This window comes from Neovison vison, chromosome 13, assembly GCF_020171115.1.
Source record: "Neovison vison isolate M4711 chromosome 13, ASM_NN_V1, whole genome shotgun sequence".
Classification (NCBI taxonomy): Eukaryota; Metazoa; Chordata; class Mammalia; order Carnivora; family Mustelidae; genus Neogale; species Neogale vison.
Window position 1 is genome coordinate 2,733,497 of NC_058103.1, and position 20,791 is coordinate 2,754,287.

Genomic DNA, 20,791 nt, shown 5'->3' on the forward strand with positions numbered 1-20,791 from the left:
GCGGCTTAACCCACTGAGCCACCCAGGCGCCCCTATGAACTTTTTTTTTTTAAAGTAGGCTCCACTCCCAACTTGGGACTTGAATTCACAACCCCGAGATTAAGAGGTACATGCTCTACTGACTGAGCCAGCCAATGGCGGCTCTTTTATGCATGTTTTGATATTAGAGGCTCCAAGAAGGAAGGATCATTATTATTATGAAAAGACTACTCTGTGAGGTAATCGATCAATGGATTAGTGGACAGAGCCACAGGACCCAGGCCCAGAAGTCTGGGGGTTCTGCAACTGGTATTCCCACTTCTATGTAACCTGGGGAGGCTTGGTGAGCTCTCTTGGTATTTATCCTTATTGATAAAATGGGGGTTAGGTGAGTGTATGACACCATGTCTAAAGCTCTTTTCAGCTCTAAAATTTTCTGAGCTGGGGAAAAAAGGTATTACCAAGCCAAATGGAATATACATACTTAGGGAAGAATTAACTTATTAAGACAGTCACTCGAGATATGAGAAAACTAAAAAAAATCCTGAACAAACCAAAAAACCCCTCAAAAACAAACCAGTTCCCCCTCACCCCAGGACTTTACGAATAATTCCCTTTAAACTGGGTGATTTAGAACAATCTGTAGGCATTTTGCTAAATGTCCTGTTGTTCAGAGGCACTGAAAACCTCTCCTTAACAACTAACTTGAACATGAACAAAGAAAGACCCAGATCAACGCTAGGTTTATAAATGTCATGTGCACATTCATAGGTTACGGGCAAATAAGTATGTACGTGTGCACGTGTGTAAGCGAGCACGCGCGTGCGCGCGCGCACACACACACACACGTCTCTGGATCCCCACACGTGGGGCTGCCTAGAAGGCAGAAGAATTAAGTTTGGTAACCATATCTCTTAGGGTCCAAAGCCTCAAAAAAGATTCATTTCTGAATCTTAAATATTTTAAGATTGAGGATGTTCAGTCACATCAACAGAGTGTGTGGCTGAGAACGACCCAAGTCAAAAATTTAAACCAATGGGGCACCTGGGTGGCTCAGTGGGTTAAAGCCTTTGCCTTCAGCTCGGGTCGTGATCTCAGGGTCCTGGGATCGAGCCCCGCATCGGGGGTGGAGGCAGGGAGCCTGCTTCCTCCTCTCTCTGCCTGCCTCTCTGCCTACTTGTGATCTCTGTCAAATAAATAAACAAGAAGTAAGTAAGTAAATAAATAAATAAATAAATATCCTTAAGGAAAAAAAAATTTTAAACCAAGCATGACAAACTGGGGTACTATACGTTTTCCACGGAAGGCCACATATAGCCACATAAATTTAGCTTAAGCAAAACTGAAAACCATTTTCCCAGTTCAAGTGCTCAACTGCCACATGTGGCCAGTGACTACTCTATGGGACAGCACAGATCTAGAACATTTTCACCACTGCAGCAAGTGCTGGACAATGATCAGGAAAGTAAATCCAATGCAGAGATGGGGAAGAGAGCGAAACAGAGGACCATAGATGGAAGCAGGGGTTCCAGAGGAGTGAGTGTACCAAGGAGATCAGAGCCTTGAGATGTTCATGCCATCACTAGTAGGACTGGTAGGAAAGAAATGCCCTGAAAAGAAATCAAGTCAGTTTCCCATCCCAGGAGGCCTTCAACCAAAGGCTGCTTCCCAATGTCAGGAGGTCTCTTGTATAAGGGGAGACTGCAGGGAACACACTGGAATGGTCTCAGACTTACCGTGGTCACTGTACCGCCTCTGCTTCTGGCTGGAAGAAACACTTCTCTGCACCTTGTGGTGAGGAGACTGGCCAGTACTGTTGCTGAGGTCACTGCTTGGCCTAACCTTAGCAAGTGAAAGATTGCTGCTAGAACTGGAGTCACTAGCATCCAGCTAAGAGGAAATGAGAAGAACAGAGCAAAAACCACAACACGGACCCAAGTGGTATGTTAGGAAACTAAACTTCTCATAACACACAAACCTCTCACAAACAGTTCATTCTAAATTTTTTTTTTTTAAAAGATTTTATTTTATTTATTTGAGAGAGAGAGACAGTGAGAGAGAGCATGAGCGAGGAGAAGGTCAGAGGGAGAAGCAGACTCCCCATGGAGCTGGGAGCCCGATGTGGGACTCGATCCCGGGACTCCAGGATCACGCCCTGAGCCGGAGGCAGTCGTTTAACCAACTGCGCCACCCAGGCGTCCCAAAACAGTTCATTCTACAGATGAAGAATCACATCACATTATAGATGAAGAATTCTGTACAAAAGTACACAATTTGTACAAAAATGACAACCTTCAATTTGGGGAAAAATATTTTTCTGACTGACAGAAAAGCTCACAAAAGGCTAGGTGTTTATGAGCTTCTTTCTAGGCTTTTTCATATAATTTAAAATGCTCTCTGTTCACTCATCTCATACTTTCTTTACATCATTTCTAAACTATTAATGACTATAGGTTAACTTAGAACATTCAAGTTTGTTATAATACCCACTGTTAAGGTTCTACCTCAAAGTTAAAATAGTAGTTTGTAATGGTCAGAGCAGTTAGGTCTGTCATTTGCAGGTAAATTTAAAAATGATACATCAAATATTATACATATTAACGAAATAAAGTCTAAGAAAAGAGCTTATTAAACTCATTTACCTAAAAGTCATGTTAGTTCTTTCTGATTACTCTTACCTCCGAAGATTTTCTCCCCAATAGCAAATATGTAGCTGTGATCTCATCATATTTCATCTTACTAAGAGATTCTTGAATTTCTTCTTGTGAATATCCCATTCCCACCATAATATCTAAAAGAAGGACATAATATAGTATATGTGTTTTGTTTGGATACAAAATCACTGTGTTACAGGATAAAATTTCCTTTATTTGACCCAAAATGTTGTAGATTTTCTAACCTAAACGGGCGTTTAGCTTATTTCTGAGTTACTAAGTGATATTCTACACTATAGTAAGTTCCTAAATATGACAACACATAAGGTGAATCATGTAACTTATGTTTAACTTCCTATTATTCCCATTTTAGCATATCCACAGGCGTCAATACAGAAATATGTTACTTGCACACACACAGCATGCAGGCACAGAGTAATTACCTATTCTTTTCTGGTCTGAGATGTCTAGTTCTGGTTCAACAAATGGTTTAAGTTCATCTTCTTCGTGGCCTGCATTGATCCATCTGTCCTTCATGATTTGCTGAAAGGTGAACTTTTCATTAGCAGTGTAGAACAAAACATACTAATATCCATAATATTAAGAAAAATTTATTTTCAACATTTCAAGGATTTTATCTCAAAGGGTAACTTTCAGAAAAACCTTTAACGTCTCAATTTCTGCTTAAAAAACCCCAGGACAGTATTCAGTATGTCCTACAATCTAACAAAGTTCTAAAAATACTATAAAGATTCTCCGAAATCGTTACTTATTTTGCACTTAATGCAATTACCTCTAGAGTGCCTCGTTTTATTGGGTTTAGCACCAGGAAACGTTTGAGAAGGTTTTCACAGTCTGTGGACATGTAGAAAGGGATTCTATATTTCCCTCTTAATACTCTTTCTCTCAGTTCCTTTGGGGGAGGCAGGGAGGAAAGAAAACTAGTGAGTCAATTTTTAGGTTAAAAAAGAACCCACTGAGACCCCATCATACTGACAGATTATTAAAATATTAACCCTAATCATTTAATAAAATGTTTAGCATTCTGAAGAAAGTGGGTAACAACTGGTTCTTGTACCTTTAGGTTCTGTCCATCAAAGGGGAGTGACCCACTGACTAGAGTGTAGAGAATTACGCCAAGGCTCCACACGTCCACTTCTGGCCCATCGTATTTCTTGCCCTGGAAGAGCTCTGGGGCTGCATATGGAGGACTGCCACAAAACGTATCCAGTTTACTGCCAACAGTAAATTCATTGCTAAAACCAAAGTCAGCTATTTTAATGTTCATATCAGCATCTAACAATAGATTTTCGGCCTAGAGGGAAAACATCAAGACAAAAATGAAATTTAACCAAAATAGAATTAGAACTGTGATAGAATTAGGCATTTCATAAAAGCTTTTTGTAATGATATAAAGTTAATATATCCTAATGAAAAAAATGAGAAAACATTCTTTTTAGAGGAAAAGCAAAAAAAAAAAAGGAGATAAATTAGAATTTCTAATTTTATTTTAAAGTAATCACTATACCCAATGTGGGGCTGGAACTCACAACCCTAGGATCAAGAGTCAGATGCTCTACTGAGCCAGCCAGGGACCCCAAGATTTCTGATTTTTAAACATTAACAACCAGTAACGGATATAAGGTACAGGTGAACTCTGGCAATATTTTAAACAACAAATGCCCAACGATAAAAAAAAAATCATTTATATAGCTTTCTTAACTAGTAAGTGGCTTTAAAAAAATGAACACTTGCTTTAAATGGCCAACCACGTTTTATAAAAAAAATTGCTAAAGAGCTGTGCAGTGGCTATCACCAGGGAGGGGAAAGCCCCAGACCTCATTCAAGATACAGTTCATAGTCATTGTCATTTATTTCACCAAATATCCACAACGTGCCAATGACACATCTGGCATTATATATTTGTGTCTGAATATGTAATGATGAACAAGACAGACAGGGTCTGGCCCTCAAGGAGCTGTTAGAGGGGGGAAGGCAGAAAACCAAGCAGCTGCACTCTGACCTAAATGCTGTAACTGAGGATGTGTGGGGAGCTGGGGGCTTGGCACTGAAAGGCGCAGGAAGGTTTCCTAGAGGGGGTGAAATCAAAGCTGCTGCCTGGAGCTTCGGTAAAAACAGTCTGAAAACCCAGAAGGAAAGACAGAACATGTTTTACAAGAAACTGAGACAGTGTGTGGGAAAGCGGTGCAGGGGACATGGCCATGGCCAAATCACAAAGGGCCAGTTTAATGACCAATAGAAAGTTCAAGTTTTCAATCTAATGGCAATGGGGAGCCGTTAGAGTCACTCAAGCAGGAAAACAACAATCTTATTTCCATTAAAAAAAAAAAAAAGATTTTATTTATTTATTTGACAGAGAGAGAGAGAGAGATCACAAGTAGGCAGAGATGCAGGTGGTGCGGGGGTGGAGGGCAGTGGTGGGGGGTGGGGGGAAGCAGACTCCCTGCTGAGCAGAGAGCCCATGCAGGGCTCCATCCTTGTTCCCAAGACCCTGAGATCATGACCCGAGCCAAAGGCAGAGGCTTAACCCACTGAGCCACCTAGGTGCCCTTCTTATTTCTATTTTTAAAAGGTCATTCTGGGGGCGCCTGGGTGGCTCTGTGGGTTGGGCCTCTGCCTTTGGCTCGGGTCATGATCTCGGGGTCCTGGGATTGAGCCCCGCATCGGGCTCTTTGCTTGGTGGGAAGCCTGCTTCCCTTCCTCTCTCTCTGCCTGCCTCTCTGCCTACTTGTGATCTCTGTCTGTCAATAAATAAATAAAATCTTAAAAAAAATAAAATAAAAGGCCATTCTGGTTGCAGCGTGTAAAAGAGATGAGGGAGGGAGAGACAAGACTGGAAGCAGGAAGACTAACAAGAAGCTGGTGAACGAGATATTGGCAGTCTGAATGAGGACAGTGGTCCCAGGGAGAGAAAAGAGCGGGCTCAAGATGTATGGGGAACAGTAGCAAAAGGACCTGGAAACTGAGCGGATGGTAGAGTAAAGGAGACTGAGGCAGCAAGGGACATGAGGTGTCAGAACAAGAACATTCCCATTCAGGAAGGAAGAAGGTAGGCTGCGAGCCTGCTGAACCCGAGGGACAGGAGCAGAGTTTAGCTGGTGCCCATCTGTCACCTCAGGCTGCAGGCATGGAATCTGGGGGTCATCAGCAAACAGGTGGCCACTGCAGCTACTAGAGTGGACGTGTACGCAGCACAGATGGGTGTGGAGAAGGACAAGCTACTGATGATGGTGACATGCGGAGAGGGAGGAAGCAAGTACCAACAAACACAGATGGTATTTAGGGAGATATGGCCGTGAAGCTTGAGAGAGAAAGCAAGCATATGTGGAAGGGGACTTGGGGTGGAGGTTTTTTGGTAGAATATGGTCCAGACTTCAGCATGATTTTATAAATGCTGCTGGTGGGAAGCCAGTAGGTAGAGAGGGACCAGCACCCAGAGGCAGGGTCAGCTGAGCCAGCTACGGGCTGTAACAGGAATGTTCTGAGAGGTGAAGGGCGGGTGTTGGCGCAGCTTACTTTGCAGGTTTGCTGGGAAACTGGAGGAGTTTCTGCCTGGCATTTCTATGTTATCTGGGAAACAGAAAACCTTATTCTATGCCAAGAGTGAGGGCAGGGGCAGGTCTTCAGCACCACTGTAACAGGAGAGAACACTGGCCAGAGGCAGAGAGGAGGTGACCAGGTGGTACTGAGGGCACCATCCAGGCGAAGCGAACGTTTCTGGAGGTCCCCTGTCTGGTGTGTGATAGTATTTCTACAGAGACCAACCACGAGCTACCTTCACTAAAACGTAAGATACTTTTACAAAAAATTTTTATTTTTTTGTATGTGTTATATATGTTTTGTATGTGTTTGTATGTGTTATGTTAGTCACTATAAAATACATCATTAGTGTTTGATGCAATGTTCCAAGATTCATTGTTTATGCAGCACACCCAGCGCTCCCTGCAATCCGTGCCCTCCTGAGTACCCACCACCAGGCTCACCTAACCCCCACCCCCGTAAGACACTTTAAATGAACTTCATATTTCATTAATACCAAAATCTGATTAAAAGGATTAATTATTACGTAAGTGATGGATCAATAAATTCTACTCTTGAAAGCAATAAAAAGATCAATTATTATAGGATTTACTTTGTCTTAATAACACAGTCTAATTAGTGACCACCAAGAGAACTGACCACATACAGGCAGAGCGTACTCTCACAGACCAAGGGCCCTGCAACTCACCTTGAGGTCTCTGTGCACAATCCGTTTTTGGTGGCAGTACTGGACTGCAGATACGATCTGCACAGGAGAGACACAGGTTAATCATCATCATTAAGATGAAAACCTCATTAATGTTCACACATGCAAAATACGCTGTGAGCACCTGACTCTGTGGGTGTCTAAAAATAATTTTCTTGTGCTCTGAACTTTCCAATTGGAGAAATTCAGGGGTGAGGGTAAGAAAAGATAGGTGAGGATGTTCTTCCTGCTCTCTCTAGTTTTCAATGGGTAGTCTCCTCTTGGGCTTATCCCGACACTCTGGTAGTCTGTGAATATGATGCCAGGGCCCAAGAAATCACCAGGATCTGGGGGACCCTAGCTGCCCCCAGAGCCAGGATTGGATGGTTTCTAGTGCAAGCTTTCCATGTCCATGTAATTTAATTCGAAACCAAACTGTTAGTTATAGACTATCCATGGCCAGGCGTTCATCCAGGTTGGGTCTCTTCTGTTAATTCTCTTCCCAGTCAGGACTGCTCCTTACAACAAACACTCTTGTCCTTTTAGCTGATGTGGGTTCCAAGACAGCAAAACTTACTCACCTCTCTGATGATCAGTTTCCTCTTCCTTAAAATGGAAGAGTAAATGTAATATATGTGAACTAGACTAGGTAAGTTATCATGTGCTTGATCTCCCAGGGTCCCTTCTACTCTCAGCAAATGATGTAAATTTTTTATTACTTATTTAGTAAATTTTGGGTCACTCCTGTTGATTAAACAACTATTTTGCTGAAATATTACACTTATTTGTAATTTTTAAGAAGCCTTCTTTTTGGGGGCGCCTGGGTGGCTCAGTGGTTAGGGCCTCTGCCTTCGGCTTAGGTCATGATCCCGGGACCCTGGGATCGAGCCTTGCGTCGGGCTCTCTGCTCGGTGGGGAGCCTGCCTCCTCCTCTCTCTCTGCCTGCCTCTCTGCCTACTTGTGATCTGTCTGTCAAATAAATAAAAAAATCTTTAAAAAAAAAAAAAAAAGCCTTTTCTTTTTCTCTCTTTTTGAAAGATTTTATGTATTATTTATTTGAGAGAGAGAGAGAGCAAAACAAGCAGGGGGGGTGGGAACAGCAGAGGTAGAGGGACAAGCAGGCTTCCCACGGAGCAGTGAGCCTGATTTGGGGCTTGATCCCAGGACCCTGGGATCATGACCTGAGCTGAAGTGAAGCCAGACACTTAATTGACTGAGCCACCCAGGTACCCCAGAAGCCTCCTTTTCTAATTAATAAAAGTTTTATATGCCTATTACAGGAATTTTAGGAAATATAGAAAGGTATGCATAAACGCATGCCTGCTAACATCTCTTATTGTTTTAGTGTGTCTGCTTCTAATCTTGTTGGTGTTATGCCAGTGTAACTACATAGGACCACATACATGCAAAACTGGGGTTCTAATGATAATACTGCTTGTTTCTCCAGATCATCATCAGCTTTTAATTGTAAGCCCCACACAACAACCTACATTGAAGATAAACCCTCAGAGAATGCTGTTTTTTGTTTTTAGGGAGGCTTCATGCCCAGTGTGGGGCATGAACTCATGACCTTGACCTTACTTCTGCCTCATCCAACTTTCCCTCTTCTCTCCCCAACCCCACTAATACTGAGATTTCTCCTACAGGTTACTTTCAAATTCTGCCTTCGAATAAGATTTGACAATTTCCTACCCTTTCTCAAAGTGATCAAAGTTGTTCTCCTTTTACCTCCAAACAACTCAAAGTTAACCTTTTTAAAGCCACAATAACCTGGAAATATTCAACCTTAAGTCACTGGGTTTTTTTGTTTGCTTTGCATTCTTTTAAGCTGGAAGCAGTTATTTCTTTAAAAAGGTTGAGGATCCGGATGTTGTCCATTGAATGTATGAATGCAAACTTAATTTACCTCTAGTCAGACAGGAAAAAGCAGAGGCAGCTACATTACCAACCCGCCAAGAAAGAGGTGAGGAAAGATGACAGAGCCAGGAATCTGTTCTCTTTCTTTGAAAAGAACAGAGCTCATTCAAAAGCTTAAAACCACACAAATGGTCATTAGGATGAGAATGGCCGAGGAGGTGGGAAGGAGACACTATCTGCGGATGGATGTGGAAAGAAGGGCCTGTTTCTGACAGATAGTATTTTCATGAGGAGTGTACCTTGTGTATGGCATACCTTCCTCTTTGCCACAGAGAGGAAGACTTCTTATTCAGTCCAAGTAAGAATGGCTTATAAACTTTTGTAAAGCATGGCAATTTATAATGGAGCACAGTGGAAATACCAATATCCTGATCGATCCTTCCAGGTTTAAATGAAGGATGTTAAGGAAATACTAAGGCAAAAAGAAAGGATTACATTACATTGTAAACAGTATAAATCAAGCCATTAGCTGTAAAAGCACATAAATTATCTTTCCCTGACCAACTTATGGGTTCCTCAAATAAAGACTATAGAATTTCTGCAGGGAATTTATTTATTTATTTATTTATTTATTAAAAAAAAAAAACAAAAAAAGATTTTATTTATTTATTTGACAGAGAGAGAGAGAGAGAGATCACAAGTAGGCAGAGAGGCAGGCAAAGAGAGGGGGAAGTAGGCTCGCTGCTGAGCAGAGAGCCCGATGTAGGGCTCGATACCAGGACCCTGAGATCAAGACCTGAGCGAAAACAGAGGCTTAACCCACTGAGCCACTCAGGTGCCCCGAAATTATTTTTTTTAAAAAGATTTTATTTGGGGGTGCCTGGGTGGCTCAGTGGGTTAGGCCTCTGCCTTCGGCTCGGGTCGTGGTCTCAGGGTCCTGGGATCGAGCCCCACATCGGGCTCTCTGCTCATCGGGGAGCCTGCTTCCCCCCCCCCCCGCCTGCCTGTCTACTTGTGATCTCTGTCAAATAAATAAATAAATAATCTTTAAAAAAAATAAAAATAAAAAAAAAATAAAAAGATTTTATTTATTTATTTGACAGGCAGAGAGGGAGGCAGAGAGAGAGGAGGGGAAGCAGGCTCCCTGCTGAGCAGAGAGCCTGATGCAGGCGGATCCCAGGACCCCCGGGATCATGACCTGAACTGAAGGCAGAGGCTTTAACCCACTGAGTCACCCAGACATCCCGAAATTTTTTTTAAAGGTTATTTATTTTTTTGAGAGAGTGAGAGAGCATGAATCGGGTGGAGACACACGGAGAGAAGGAGAAGCCGACTTCCCGCTGAGCAGGGAGGCCGACTCAAGGCTCTATCCCAGGACTCTTGAGAACACGACCCGAGCGAAGGCAAACGCTTAACCGAATAAGCCACCGAGAGGCCCCGCTGCAGGAAATTTAAAATAAAAGCCTGAGCGATTGACTCAACTGGTAGGTTAGTAACTGTCCGGGTCCCTCCAACAAGTCAGACCCTGCCAGGGGGATGGGTGGAGACGGAAGTAGTGAGGTGCAGTCAGTCACAGGGTTGCTTCCTTGGAGATGGTCAAGCTCAAACCTGCTGTTCCTCACAGTCAACAAACCATATTCACATAAATGTGAGTCAGACAGATTCAACTTAGTGGGAAGGGATTTAAGAATTATGAGGCAAAATTATGCTGAGTGAAATCAGTCAAGGAGAGAGAGTCAATTATCATATGGTTTCACTCATTTGTGGAGCATAACCAATAGCATGGAGGACAAGGGGCGTTAGAGAGGAGTAGGGAATTTGGGTAAATTGGAAGGGGAGGTGAACCATGAGAGACTATGGACTCTGAAAAACAGTCTGAGGGGTTTGAAGTGGCGGGGGGGTGGGAGGTTGGGGTACCAGGTGGTGGGTATTATAGAGGGCACGGCTTGCATGGAGCACTGGGTGTGGTGAAAAAATAATGAATACTGTTTTTCTGAAAATAAATAAATTGGGAAAAAAAATGAATTTAAAAGGAAAAAAAAAATCTCTTGGCTTTTAAGTGGTTAATTTATAAAAATTAAGAGTATAGTTATGGAAAGGGCCAAACAGACTTTGTTTTATCATAAAGAGAAACTTGTGCTTCCCTCTGTAGATCACAGAATAAAATGATATCAGAACTGGAAAGCACTAGGGGCGCCTGGGTGGCTCAGTCATTAAGCGTCGGCCTTCAGTTCAGGTCACAATCCCAGGACCCAGGATCAAGCCCTGTCTCGGGCTCCCTGCTCAGCGGGAAGCCTGCTTCCTCCCTCTTCCACTGCCCCTGCTTGTGTTCCCTCTCTCGCTGTCTCTCTCTTTCCTCTCTTGCTGTCTCTCTCTGTGAAATAAAGAAATAAAAATAATTTTTTAAAAAGATTTTATTTATTTATTTGTCAGAGAGAGCATGCACAAGCAGGCAGAGGCAGAGAGAAGCAGACTCCCTGCTGATCAAGGAGTCCAATGTGGGACTCGATCCCAGCACCCTGGGATCACGACCCAAGTGGAAGGCAGCGGCTTAACCCACTGAGCCACCCAGGTGTCCCTAAATAAATAAAAATCTTAAAAAAAAAAAAAGGGGGGAGGGCGCGGTGCACCTGGGTGGCTCAGTGCGTTAAGCCTCTGCCTTCAGCTCAGGTCACGATCTCAGGGTCCTGGGATCGGGCTCTCTGCTCGGTGGGGAGCCTGTTCCCGCCCTCCCTGCCTCCCCGCCTAACTCTCTGCCTACTTGTGATCTCTCTGTGTCAAATAAATAAACAAAATCTTAAAAAAAAAAAAAAAAAAGTATTGGAAAGCACTTCAAAACTAATCATCAAGTATAACTTCTAATCTTTGTAGGTAGAAAAGTTGAGGATACAAAGAGTTAAATTATAGACAAAGATTAGTCTTAAAATTTGTTATTTAATAGGTTTTAATTCAAAATACCATTAGTATTAATGTTTTCAAGTTAAATTTAAGCCTACTCCTAGCTTATGTGAGACAAAAATTAATGAGTTTTGAGACTGTGACACTCTTCTTGTTAAAAACTGGGAAATGGTTTTAATTAATGCAATCCTAAGTGTTTTTGAAAGACTCTAGATTTTTGAGGCTATTGTCAAAAACTAAGGTTAAGAGTGAGGTGAAAATCTTGAGAAAGCTAGAAACAGAACCCATCGTTGCCTCTTACACAGTGCCTTAGGCATGAAAGATAATTAATAGATAAATTTTTGTTAAACTGAATGGCCAACCAACCCCTCCTTGCTCCATCCATGGGCCTTATAACCATTTAGAGAGGCAAACACTGTCTGTTTCAGGGTTTAATAAGCAAGATTAGTTTATTAAATTAATAAAGGTGCATTAATTCATACCTGTCTAAATTTAGCTCTTGCTTCCTTTTCCTTCATTCTTCCATGTGCGACCAAATAGTCAAACACTTCACCTGTAATCAAGAGAAATAAAAGTAAGCAGAAGTCCTACTTCTGAGCATTAATTTTCCCATAAACTGATGATGTTTCACTTTTAGAAATGCTCTAATTTTTATTTTTAAATACAGGCATGAAGAGAACAGAAACATGGATTTTGAACTTAAGGCCTAGCCTTAAGTTTAACTACAGGCAAAAGATCTTTGATAAAATCTTTAAACTAGAGAAAAACCTTAAAATTAAACTTTCCTATGTTTATACAACATTTTAAGGGTTATATTTTCAACGTGCTTTAATAAAAACTGAAAGTTAAAATGGGAAAATGATATGTGTTAAAAGAGGATGGTATCTCCACTGTAGGATTATTAAAAAAGCAGTTCCTGAATATAATAATTAATTCAACAAATATTTATTGAGTGCCTACTAACTGCCAGGCACTCTTCTAGGCTCTAGGGAAATACAGCAGTGAGCCAAGTGAAGTCCTTTTCCTCATGAAGAGTTTACATTCTAGGAGCGAGAGAAAGGTAATCAACAAACATGAGAATGGGACGTCAGCGGACAAGGACTGTGGAGCAGACGTAGGGGAAGAAAGAGAAGTGTGTCCGCCTGTGCAAGTGCTTTGGGGACTACTGTGAGGGAGAGGGCACTGTCATTATCAGGGAGAAAGTCTAAGCGGAGCAAATAGCAAAGAGCAGTAAGGCTATGTAGCCAAAGAAGTATGAACAAGGAGAAGGAAATTACTGGATGGGCATGGAAGATGGGAAGGAGGTGTCAGGCCATGAAGAGTCCCGCAGGCTTTGCTCTGAGTGAGAAGAAGCAGAGGAGGCTATGAAATGACTGACCTCTTGAAAAGGTCAGTCTGGCTGCCAGAGAGGAAAAGAGGTCAGGGTTGGGGAAGAGATAGAAAGGTAAGAGGGAGCAGCACAATAATCAGGGCAAGAATGAGGAAGGCTGGGCCTCAAGCGGGAAGTGGCAGTGGTGGTGAGAAGTGGGGGGTTCGGGATTCAGTGGGAAGGTCAAGCCAACAGAACATGCTAGTGGACATCCCCTTGGTAGTTTATACAGTAGTAATTCCTCAGGGAAGAGGTGGTACTTCAGGAAATACCTTAGTATTGCCAATTGCTTATCAATTGGGAATAAAGAAACAATACCTCTGAAATCAACAGAAAAGGGTACTGATTGAGCAAATTATGTTTCCCAAAATATGCCCTGGGAAAGAATCACATCTACTTTATACAAATAAAGAATACTTCCAGCAGAGTGACAACATTCAACTAAAGGATTCTGATAATTAAAAAATGCTTAGTTTCAGAGCATAACATACTTTTGAGGAAAAAGTTACTCTGAATTATATATTAGTATCTCTAGCTTTTAAGCTTCTAGCCTAGCTGAAACATTTTAAAATAATGGATGGGCATAAATATTTTTAAGTTATCACCTGATTGCATAATGATCTTTTAAAACACATTACAAACTGTTAATTTCCACAATTCGCTTAACTATGATGAATTATGAAGTTAAATGTCAGCTCAGTAAGTGTCCACATTTTCTAAGCAAATGACCTTTCTATTTGCAGAATAGTATACGATGTCAAAACAAGTGGTTAAAAAGTGAAAGCAGCTAAAGATGTGTGCATATCATACAAAAACCAGTTTCGACTGAAAAGAAACTAGTGGACTGAACCCACTAGTTGCTGTACCCATTAGTTGCTGTAGAGTAACCTGGAGAAAAGTCCAAGTCTGTCAAAAATTTTAAAAATATTTTTATAAATTCAAGAGCAATATAAACCTCTTAAGAGATTTTGGAACAATAAAGTCATACTCATGATCACTAAATTATATATCAGGAATTCAACCCAGAGCTCTTTATTTTCCTTATTAAAAATGTATTAGCTCAGATTAAGAAGCTACACTGAAAACCTCAAAAGGCTATTTGTTGGAAAAAGACAGCAAACAGTGGCTCTCCCCACCCAGGACAGGGACCCTGTGGTTGAGAGGACACTGGACAGGTCAGTTCAGAAAGCCCTCGGTCCCAGTTGGGGTCCTGTCACTAAACACGTGACGGAACTGCTGGCACAGAACCACCTTCCAGAGGTTCAGTTTCATCTGTAAAAATTAGGCAGTTGCCTTGGATAGACTTCTAAGATTCCTTCCAACTGTAAAATTCCATGATTCTACCAAACTGAGAAATACCAGGCTAAAGAGGACTAGGTAGTCAATTTAATGACACTTTGGCTGTTCCAGATGACAAATGTGCTGGGGATGATACAATGAAACAGATGTGCTGGGGACTGGTAGTGCTTTGTTGAGCTGATTAAAATAGCCCAAAGCCAAGAAAGGCCTATGACTGAGGAGTGATGTTATAGCACTGAGCAGCATACTGAGCCCTCAGAGGACGGCTGTGTTAGCAAACCACTAAGAAGCTCAGACACATGCTGACTCATCAGGTCACACTGTCAGTGAGAGGTCCTGCGTAGACTGACCCCAGGTCTTTGTTTTCAAAAGTCCACCCTCTTTCTACTAAAAGTGGATGAGTTGTGCCCCTATATAAGAAAAAGGGTTATGACCCTAATGCCTAAAATAGATGAGAAAGGACAGCCGTGACCAACTGACCAATCAGGAGAGCGTATCTACTGTCAGAAGGCTAGGGCTGAGGGCTTGGCAGCGTGACCACAATGACTTCCCGGTCCCCGTTTCCTCAAGGGTAAAAGCCCATCCTTCCCTGTCTGGCCACATCATGGAGTCCTTGTGAGGATCACAGGAGGTCTGGTGAGAGACAGCACCTGTGCACTGTAGAAACTACAGTTTCTACAAAGAAAAGATTATGACCTTAACTCTGTAACACAAGCAGAAAGTACCAGAACTCCGTATAGACTTGTGGTGCTGCAATTCAGTTTCCGTTCTTCTACTCCTCCTCAATGTGAAAACACCCAACTAAATTCTCAAACCACACATGTGAACTCTGAATCAGACAATAATGAATATGAGAAAGCTCATCAAAGGTTTTCCTACTGTAACTCATTCCTGCCCACAGCAGGTTTATTATAATCTATTTAATTGTTAATTCATTACAATGAGGCTGTGGTTTTGTCTGATCAAAATGCTGACGATAAAATAGAACTAGTATAAGCAAGAGAGTCAAAGCTATACTCATGTCCCTGTTAAACAGAGTATGTCCCCAGCAGAAGTCCCCACACTTGAATTCTTATTTGTTAAGCATCTGCACTGTGCCAGGCACTATGTGGAGGTATCAAGGTAGGGAGAACACAAAGACAAATCAGAAAGCTTCTGCTCTCCGCAGACAAGGAGACTCACATGTGGTCCAAAAACTAGAAGCCCAACCCAACCTCAACCCCAAAAGCAGTATCTCTGTAAAAGAGAACAGTTATATACATGCATTTCAGAAAAATGACTACATGTATACAACCTTGTAGGCAAAAAATGACAAGTTCTTGATCTTTAAGGAACATCTGAATATATGCATTGCAACCACCACTTCTGGCCTTTGAAAAGATGAACATCAATGACATTAAAATTTGATAAAGAGAAAAAAAAATCTGATAAAGAAAACCATCCAATAGGCAGTACTGCATATTTATAGGCATATTTATTTTAAACAGGCTAATGCACTGACATATTTAAAAATCCAACTTCTTAAACAAAATGTGGTGTGCATATATACATAATGGTATATTATTGAGCCTTAAAGAGGAAGGAGAACTCTGACATGGATGAAACTTGAGGACATTATGCGGAGTGAAACAGGCATAAAAGGACAAATGCTATGAGATTCCACTCATGTGACTACCTAGAGTCACGTCCACAGAGACAGGAAGTAGAATGGTGAATCCCAGGGGCTGGAGAGGAGGAGAGGGAAGTTAGTGTTTAACGGGGACAGAGTTTCAGTTTGGGAAAATGAGAAAGTTCTGGGGATGGGTGATGGTCATGGCTATCCAACAATGTGAATGTACTTAATGCCACAGAACTGTACACTCAGAATGGTGAAAATGCTAAATTTTGTGTTATGTACATCTTACCACAATAAAAAAAAATCCAAGTTTTGGATATTATTAATAATGCTAATAGTGAAGTACTTAATAGCAACCCACAGAAGAGCCAAGACAGCTTTACTGATTGTCATGCTACCGTATTACAACTCTGGATGTTAAATGAAACCTTTGTAATGATCCACGTGGCAGTGTGGTTGTGTGTCCTTCTAAAAGGGAAGAAAGAAAGAAAAACTATGGAAGTCTCTTACCTCCACTTGCATACTCCATGATTAGGTAGAGCGTTTTGTCAGTTTCAATGACTTCGAACAACTTCACTGAGGAAGGGGAAACGATACCGATACCGGAGAAAAAGAAACAAAGGTCTGTATGCATATACACTGTACATATAAACTGTAAGTACGAAAAGTAACTTTTTCCCTGCTGAAAATTTTCATAACTGGCTGTGGTTTAATAGAATGTTTTGGGGGGATTTTTTCATAAATTACAACAACACATTTTATAAAAGCACGGAATTCCTTAAGAGTCAAGATATGTCTGGGTCCTCAAACGACGTAGCGTGGGCATGCACTCAGCAGTCCAGGCTGTGTACCTACTCGCATCTCCTCTGTCCTCATCCTGTATGGTGCCTACACTGGCTAGCTGCCCTCCCTGCTGACCGTGCCTCTCCCTCAGGAAAAGCGTTCTTACTTCACATTCAATCTGCAGGAACTGCTCAGATCTATTCTACTTCTCCAAGTTTAAGTGCATTCACTTGTCATTATGGCTTTAAGGATATATAGAACAATTTCACTTGAGACTTCTGTTGCTTGGGAAACTTCTGTTCACTTGTTCTCAGAGAACAAGGTTCTTTTGTTACTATTCTGAAGCCAGAGATGGGAAATAGAAGGGATTATGCTATAATTAACTGAAAAGGACTTTTTAAAGAATTATTTGCCCTGGGTCAGTGTAGCTTTGTTATATAGCAGTCTCTTGTTACAGATCAAAATAAGATTTCTATTACTTTTAATTCACAAAACCAAATCAAGTCAATATATACATATTTTAAAATGAAACTGAAATACATTTCTAAAGCTATTGAATCACTACTTTTTATTTTTTTTTATTTTTATTTTTTGAATCACTACTTTTTATACATACTTTATTTTAGTAATATATACTCTAAAGTTAAATTTACCAAAAAATGGGGGATGGGGTGCTGGTCTCTTATATTGTAGGCTATTTTCTGACACTTTAATATAGAGTTATCAGACCAAATTAAGTGCCTTATACAGTAAGTAATATATGTTTGTTGAACTGATGAATAAAACTATCATATCATTTCTAAAATAATATGTTCAGGTTGATGGGAAAAATGATTTAAAGAAATTTAAGGCATATATGCTGGTAAACCATCAACATACAAATAAAACTTTTCTAAAATTCCAACACAGATATTGGGTCTTCTGGAAAAACTATCTGAATCCAACAGAAATTTAAATTATTAGAATTATTAAATTATTAAATTAGAATTATTAAATTATTATCAAAGATATGCTATTTGGGAGTAAGTAGAGAGAACTCTAATCAGGGCACAACTTAATTAAAGAACAAAATAACTACGTTTAAGTTGGCTAGTTCTAGGATGCAGTGATTGGTTATTTGGTGAAAACCTGTAATCTGAAACCAAGAATTAGCCAGGTAACCCCCAGGGCTGAAATGAAAAGTGAAGAAAGGTTTTCTTCCCATGATTATATTCCTTGTTACTTTTCTCCAAACATTGTATTTCACTGATTCTAAGATTAAATTTTTTCACATTTTAACTAATATCACTAAGAATAAGATGACAGCTTGGCATAATTTTTTCCTTAGCAGCATGTAAAATAATGTCTTTTAAATGATGTGGCTTAGACCTGATGAAGTAGCTTGTGTCTCCATTTTATCTTCTATTCTTGTGCCTTAAGAATTCTTTTTTTTTTTGCCTTAAGAATTCTTGATATGATACCCATAACATCAATTCGTGTCCCCCACTTTCTAGAACTGATTTTGATACTAAACTGGTAAAAGTGCCTGTCTTCATAGCTACTTCATTCTTGAAATAATATTTTAGCTTGTAGGAGCTATCACTGTGTAAAAAAAACAGATTATTCAAAAAGAGCTCTAGGGAAACCTGGGTGGCTCAGTGGGTTAAGCCTCTACCTTCGGCTCAGGTCATGATCTCAGGGTCCTAGGATCAAGCCCTGCATTGGGCTTTCTGCTCAGAGGGAAGCTTGCTTCCCCAACCCCCTGCCCCGCCTGCCTCTCTGCCTACTTGTAAATTCTTTCCCTCTGTTAAAATAAGTAAATAAAACCATAAAAGAGCTCTATTATGTTATGTATGGGATCAAACATTTTCACTGAGATGAATATACAAAATACTAAGTAATTGGTGTAGTTTCACCTTGCTCCTATGATTATGATGAGAGCAGGACATGATGACCCTTCCTCATCCTTACTTACTTATTTTTAAGTAGGCTTAACACCCAACTTGGGGCTTGAACTCATGACCCTGAGATCAACAGTCACCTGCTCTACTGACTGAACCAGCCAGGCACCCTATACCCTTCCTTTAAACCCACCTCATCGAACCTAGCACTGAACTATGCACACAGAGCATAGTTCAAAGCAAATCTGTGCTGTATAAAACAATTCCTAAAAAAATTCCATTAGATAGCAGGTGTCCTATATCTTTTAAAATATGATTCAATAGACAAGTAATTTCTTAAGAACTCTGACACAGCAAAATCTGTTATACGTCTGAAAATCTTAACTCTGATTTAATTTCTTTTCCCGTATATGAATTAAATAAAATTATTTTCTAATATGCACTAAAACTTGGAAAGTTATGATCTGATTAGAGTTTCTACTGCATTAAAACTTTAAATTCAAGAGTTTCATACCTAAGGTTTTAACCTGCCTTTAGTAATCGCAATAAGTTAATACAAATGATGAACAATTTATATAAATAAATATTTTATGAAAAGTGTACCTGGGCTAGGAGGGGGGAAGGACTCTCCTATCACTCTTGGAATATAGGTTGAGACCCCAAATGGAATGCATTTAGACCCAAAAATATTTAAGAAAGCAGAAAATACCTATGTTTGGATGATTTAAAATCTTCATTATTCTTACTTCTCTGAAGAGCTAAAAAACAAACACATAGTTCCCCAACACAGGTTATTAAACATTCTACTCCACTGTTGCAACATAAATTTAAACCTTCTCTTAGACAACTGCCTCAGTAGAGTGTTCAACAGTCTACATCTGACGTGAGCAAGTCCAGGGCAGCTATACAGACTTCAGTGTCGGCTCCGGGAAAAGCAGAAGTTCCAGAGGAGGAGGATACCACAACCGGAATTACACTTTGCTATCTTGAACATGTAAGATCGGGTTTAGGCAAGAATACCTTGGGATTAAACTCAGTCTGATTCAATATATCATTGCAAATCCAAATGTGTACAGTCCTGAGGAACTACTTCGTGACTGTGTTAGAACTGATGATTCCAAGTAATTCTATGAGAAGATTTTGAACAAAACCACTGTGGGAAATCCTTGTTAGAGAAGACAGGTAATTTAGCACGGCAGCTGTGGCAGACGGTTCGATTATGGTCCTAATGAGCCCTGCCTTGCATGTTTACACTTTGGTATAAGCTGGGTGACTTGCTCTGGCCAATGGGACATTATCAAATTTGAAAACAAGAAGAGAGTGAGTGGATCAATGCTTGCGTATCCAGCACTTGCTCTCTTGGAATAAAGATGCCATGATATGAGGAGGCCAGTTTGGCCTCTTTGAGGATGAAAGAGTACATGCAGGGAAAGACCCACTGTCCCACCTGAGTTCAGCCCCATCAATTCATCAGCCGAATGCTGCCACACCAATGAACCCGGAGGATGCCACGAGAAGCCATCCAGGTAAGACTGGTGGAGCTGCCAAACCATCACAGAGAATAAGGAGAAATACTAAACTTGGTTGATTAAACATGTGCTGTGAATTCAGAAGAGAGTTGTGGTGTTACGGCCTAGGCTAGTATCAGATCTCAGAAAATAACAATTTTAGAGGTCATCTTATCCAATCCTCTTGCAGACAAGTGGAAACCAGGAAAGGAGAGGAAAAGATCTCCCAAGGTCCTGCTCTCTTTCCATGGGGAACTGGGCTAGAACCAAAGTCTCCCAACAACCAGTAGATATAACCTTTGGGAGGTATGGGCTGGGAAGAACTTGGAGAGAGGAGGAGAAGCTGGCTATGTAGAAAGAAATCTGGGGAGAAATCACAGGGTTTACTGAACTTGTCCCGTCTATCACATCTAATCTAGGACTGAACCAGTACTTCACAACTAAGAGCATGGAGATGGACATGGACCCATCTGACCTCTAAACTGAGCTCAGAGCTTAAAAACATGGAGTCAGATGAGTAAGACTCCTTTCCTGAATAGTGGATCATCTCTAAAGGCTGAAGCACTTTTATTCCAACACAAATATCTCCTGTTGCTGTTGTAGTCATTCTCGCGTTTTGTGTTCTGAGATGAGAAGATAGCTACTCTGACCACCACTCGGGCTTGAGTTCTTAGTTTCCCTCCGTCAAGCCAACACAGAAACC

General features: G+C 40.9%; 1 protein-coding gene across 6 annotated transcripts in view; it reads right to left on the reverse strand.

The window, feature by feature from the left end:
* MARK3 (microtubule affinity regulating kinase 3) overlaps positions 1-20,791 on the reverse strand; it is a 121,404-nt gene that overhangs the window by 24,120 nt on the left and 76,493 nt on the right. For 4 of the 6 annotated variants that reach the window (XM_044230621.1, XM_044230618.1, XM_044230619.1 and 1 more), the window contains exons 4-12: positions 19,290-19,338; positions 16,428-16,493; positions 12,117-12,187; positions 6,883-6,939; positions 3,712-3,948; positions 3,427-3,546; positions 3,077-3,176; positions 2,658-2,770; positions 1,716-1,869 (exon numbers count right to left, since the gene is read on the reverse strand). In XM_044230621.1, coding sequence (XP_044086556.1) covers positions 1,716-1,869; positions 2,658-2,770; positions 3,077-3,176; positions 3,427-3,546; positions 3,712-3,948; positions 6,883-6,939; positions 12,117-12,187; positions 16,428-16,493; positions 19,290-19,338 — 967 coding nt within the window. The remainder of the gene's footprint in view (positions 1-1,715; positions 1,870-2,657; positions 2,771-3,076; positions 3,177-3,426; positions 3,547-3,711; positions 3,949-6,882; positions 6,940-12,116; positions 12,188-16,427; positions 16,494-19,289; positions 19,339-20,791) is intronic. The other 2 variants (XM_044230622.1, XM_044230620.1) reach the window with 1 other exon arrangement.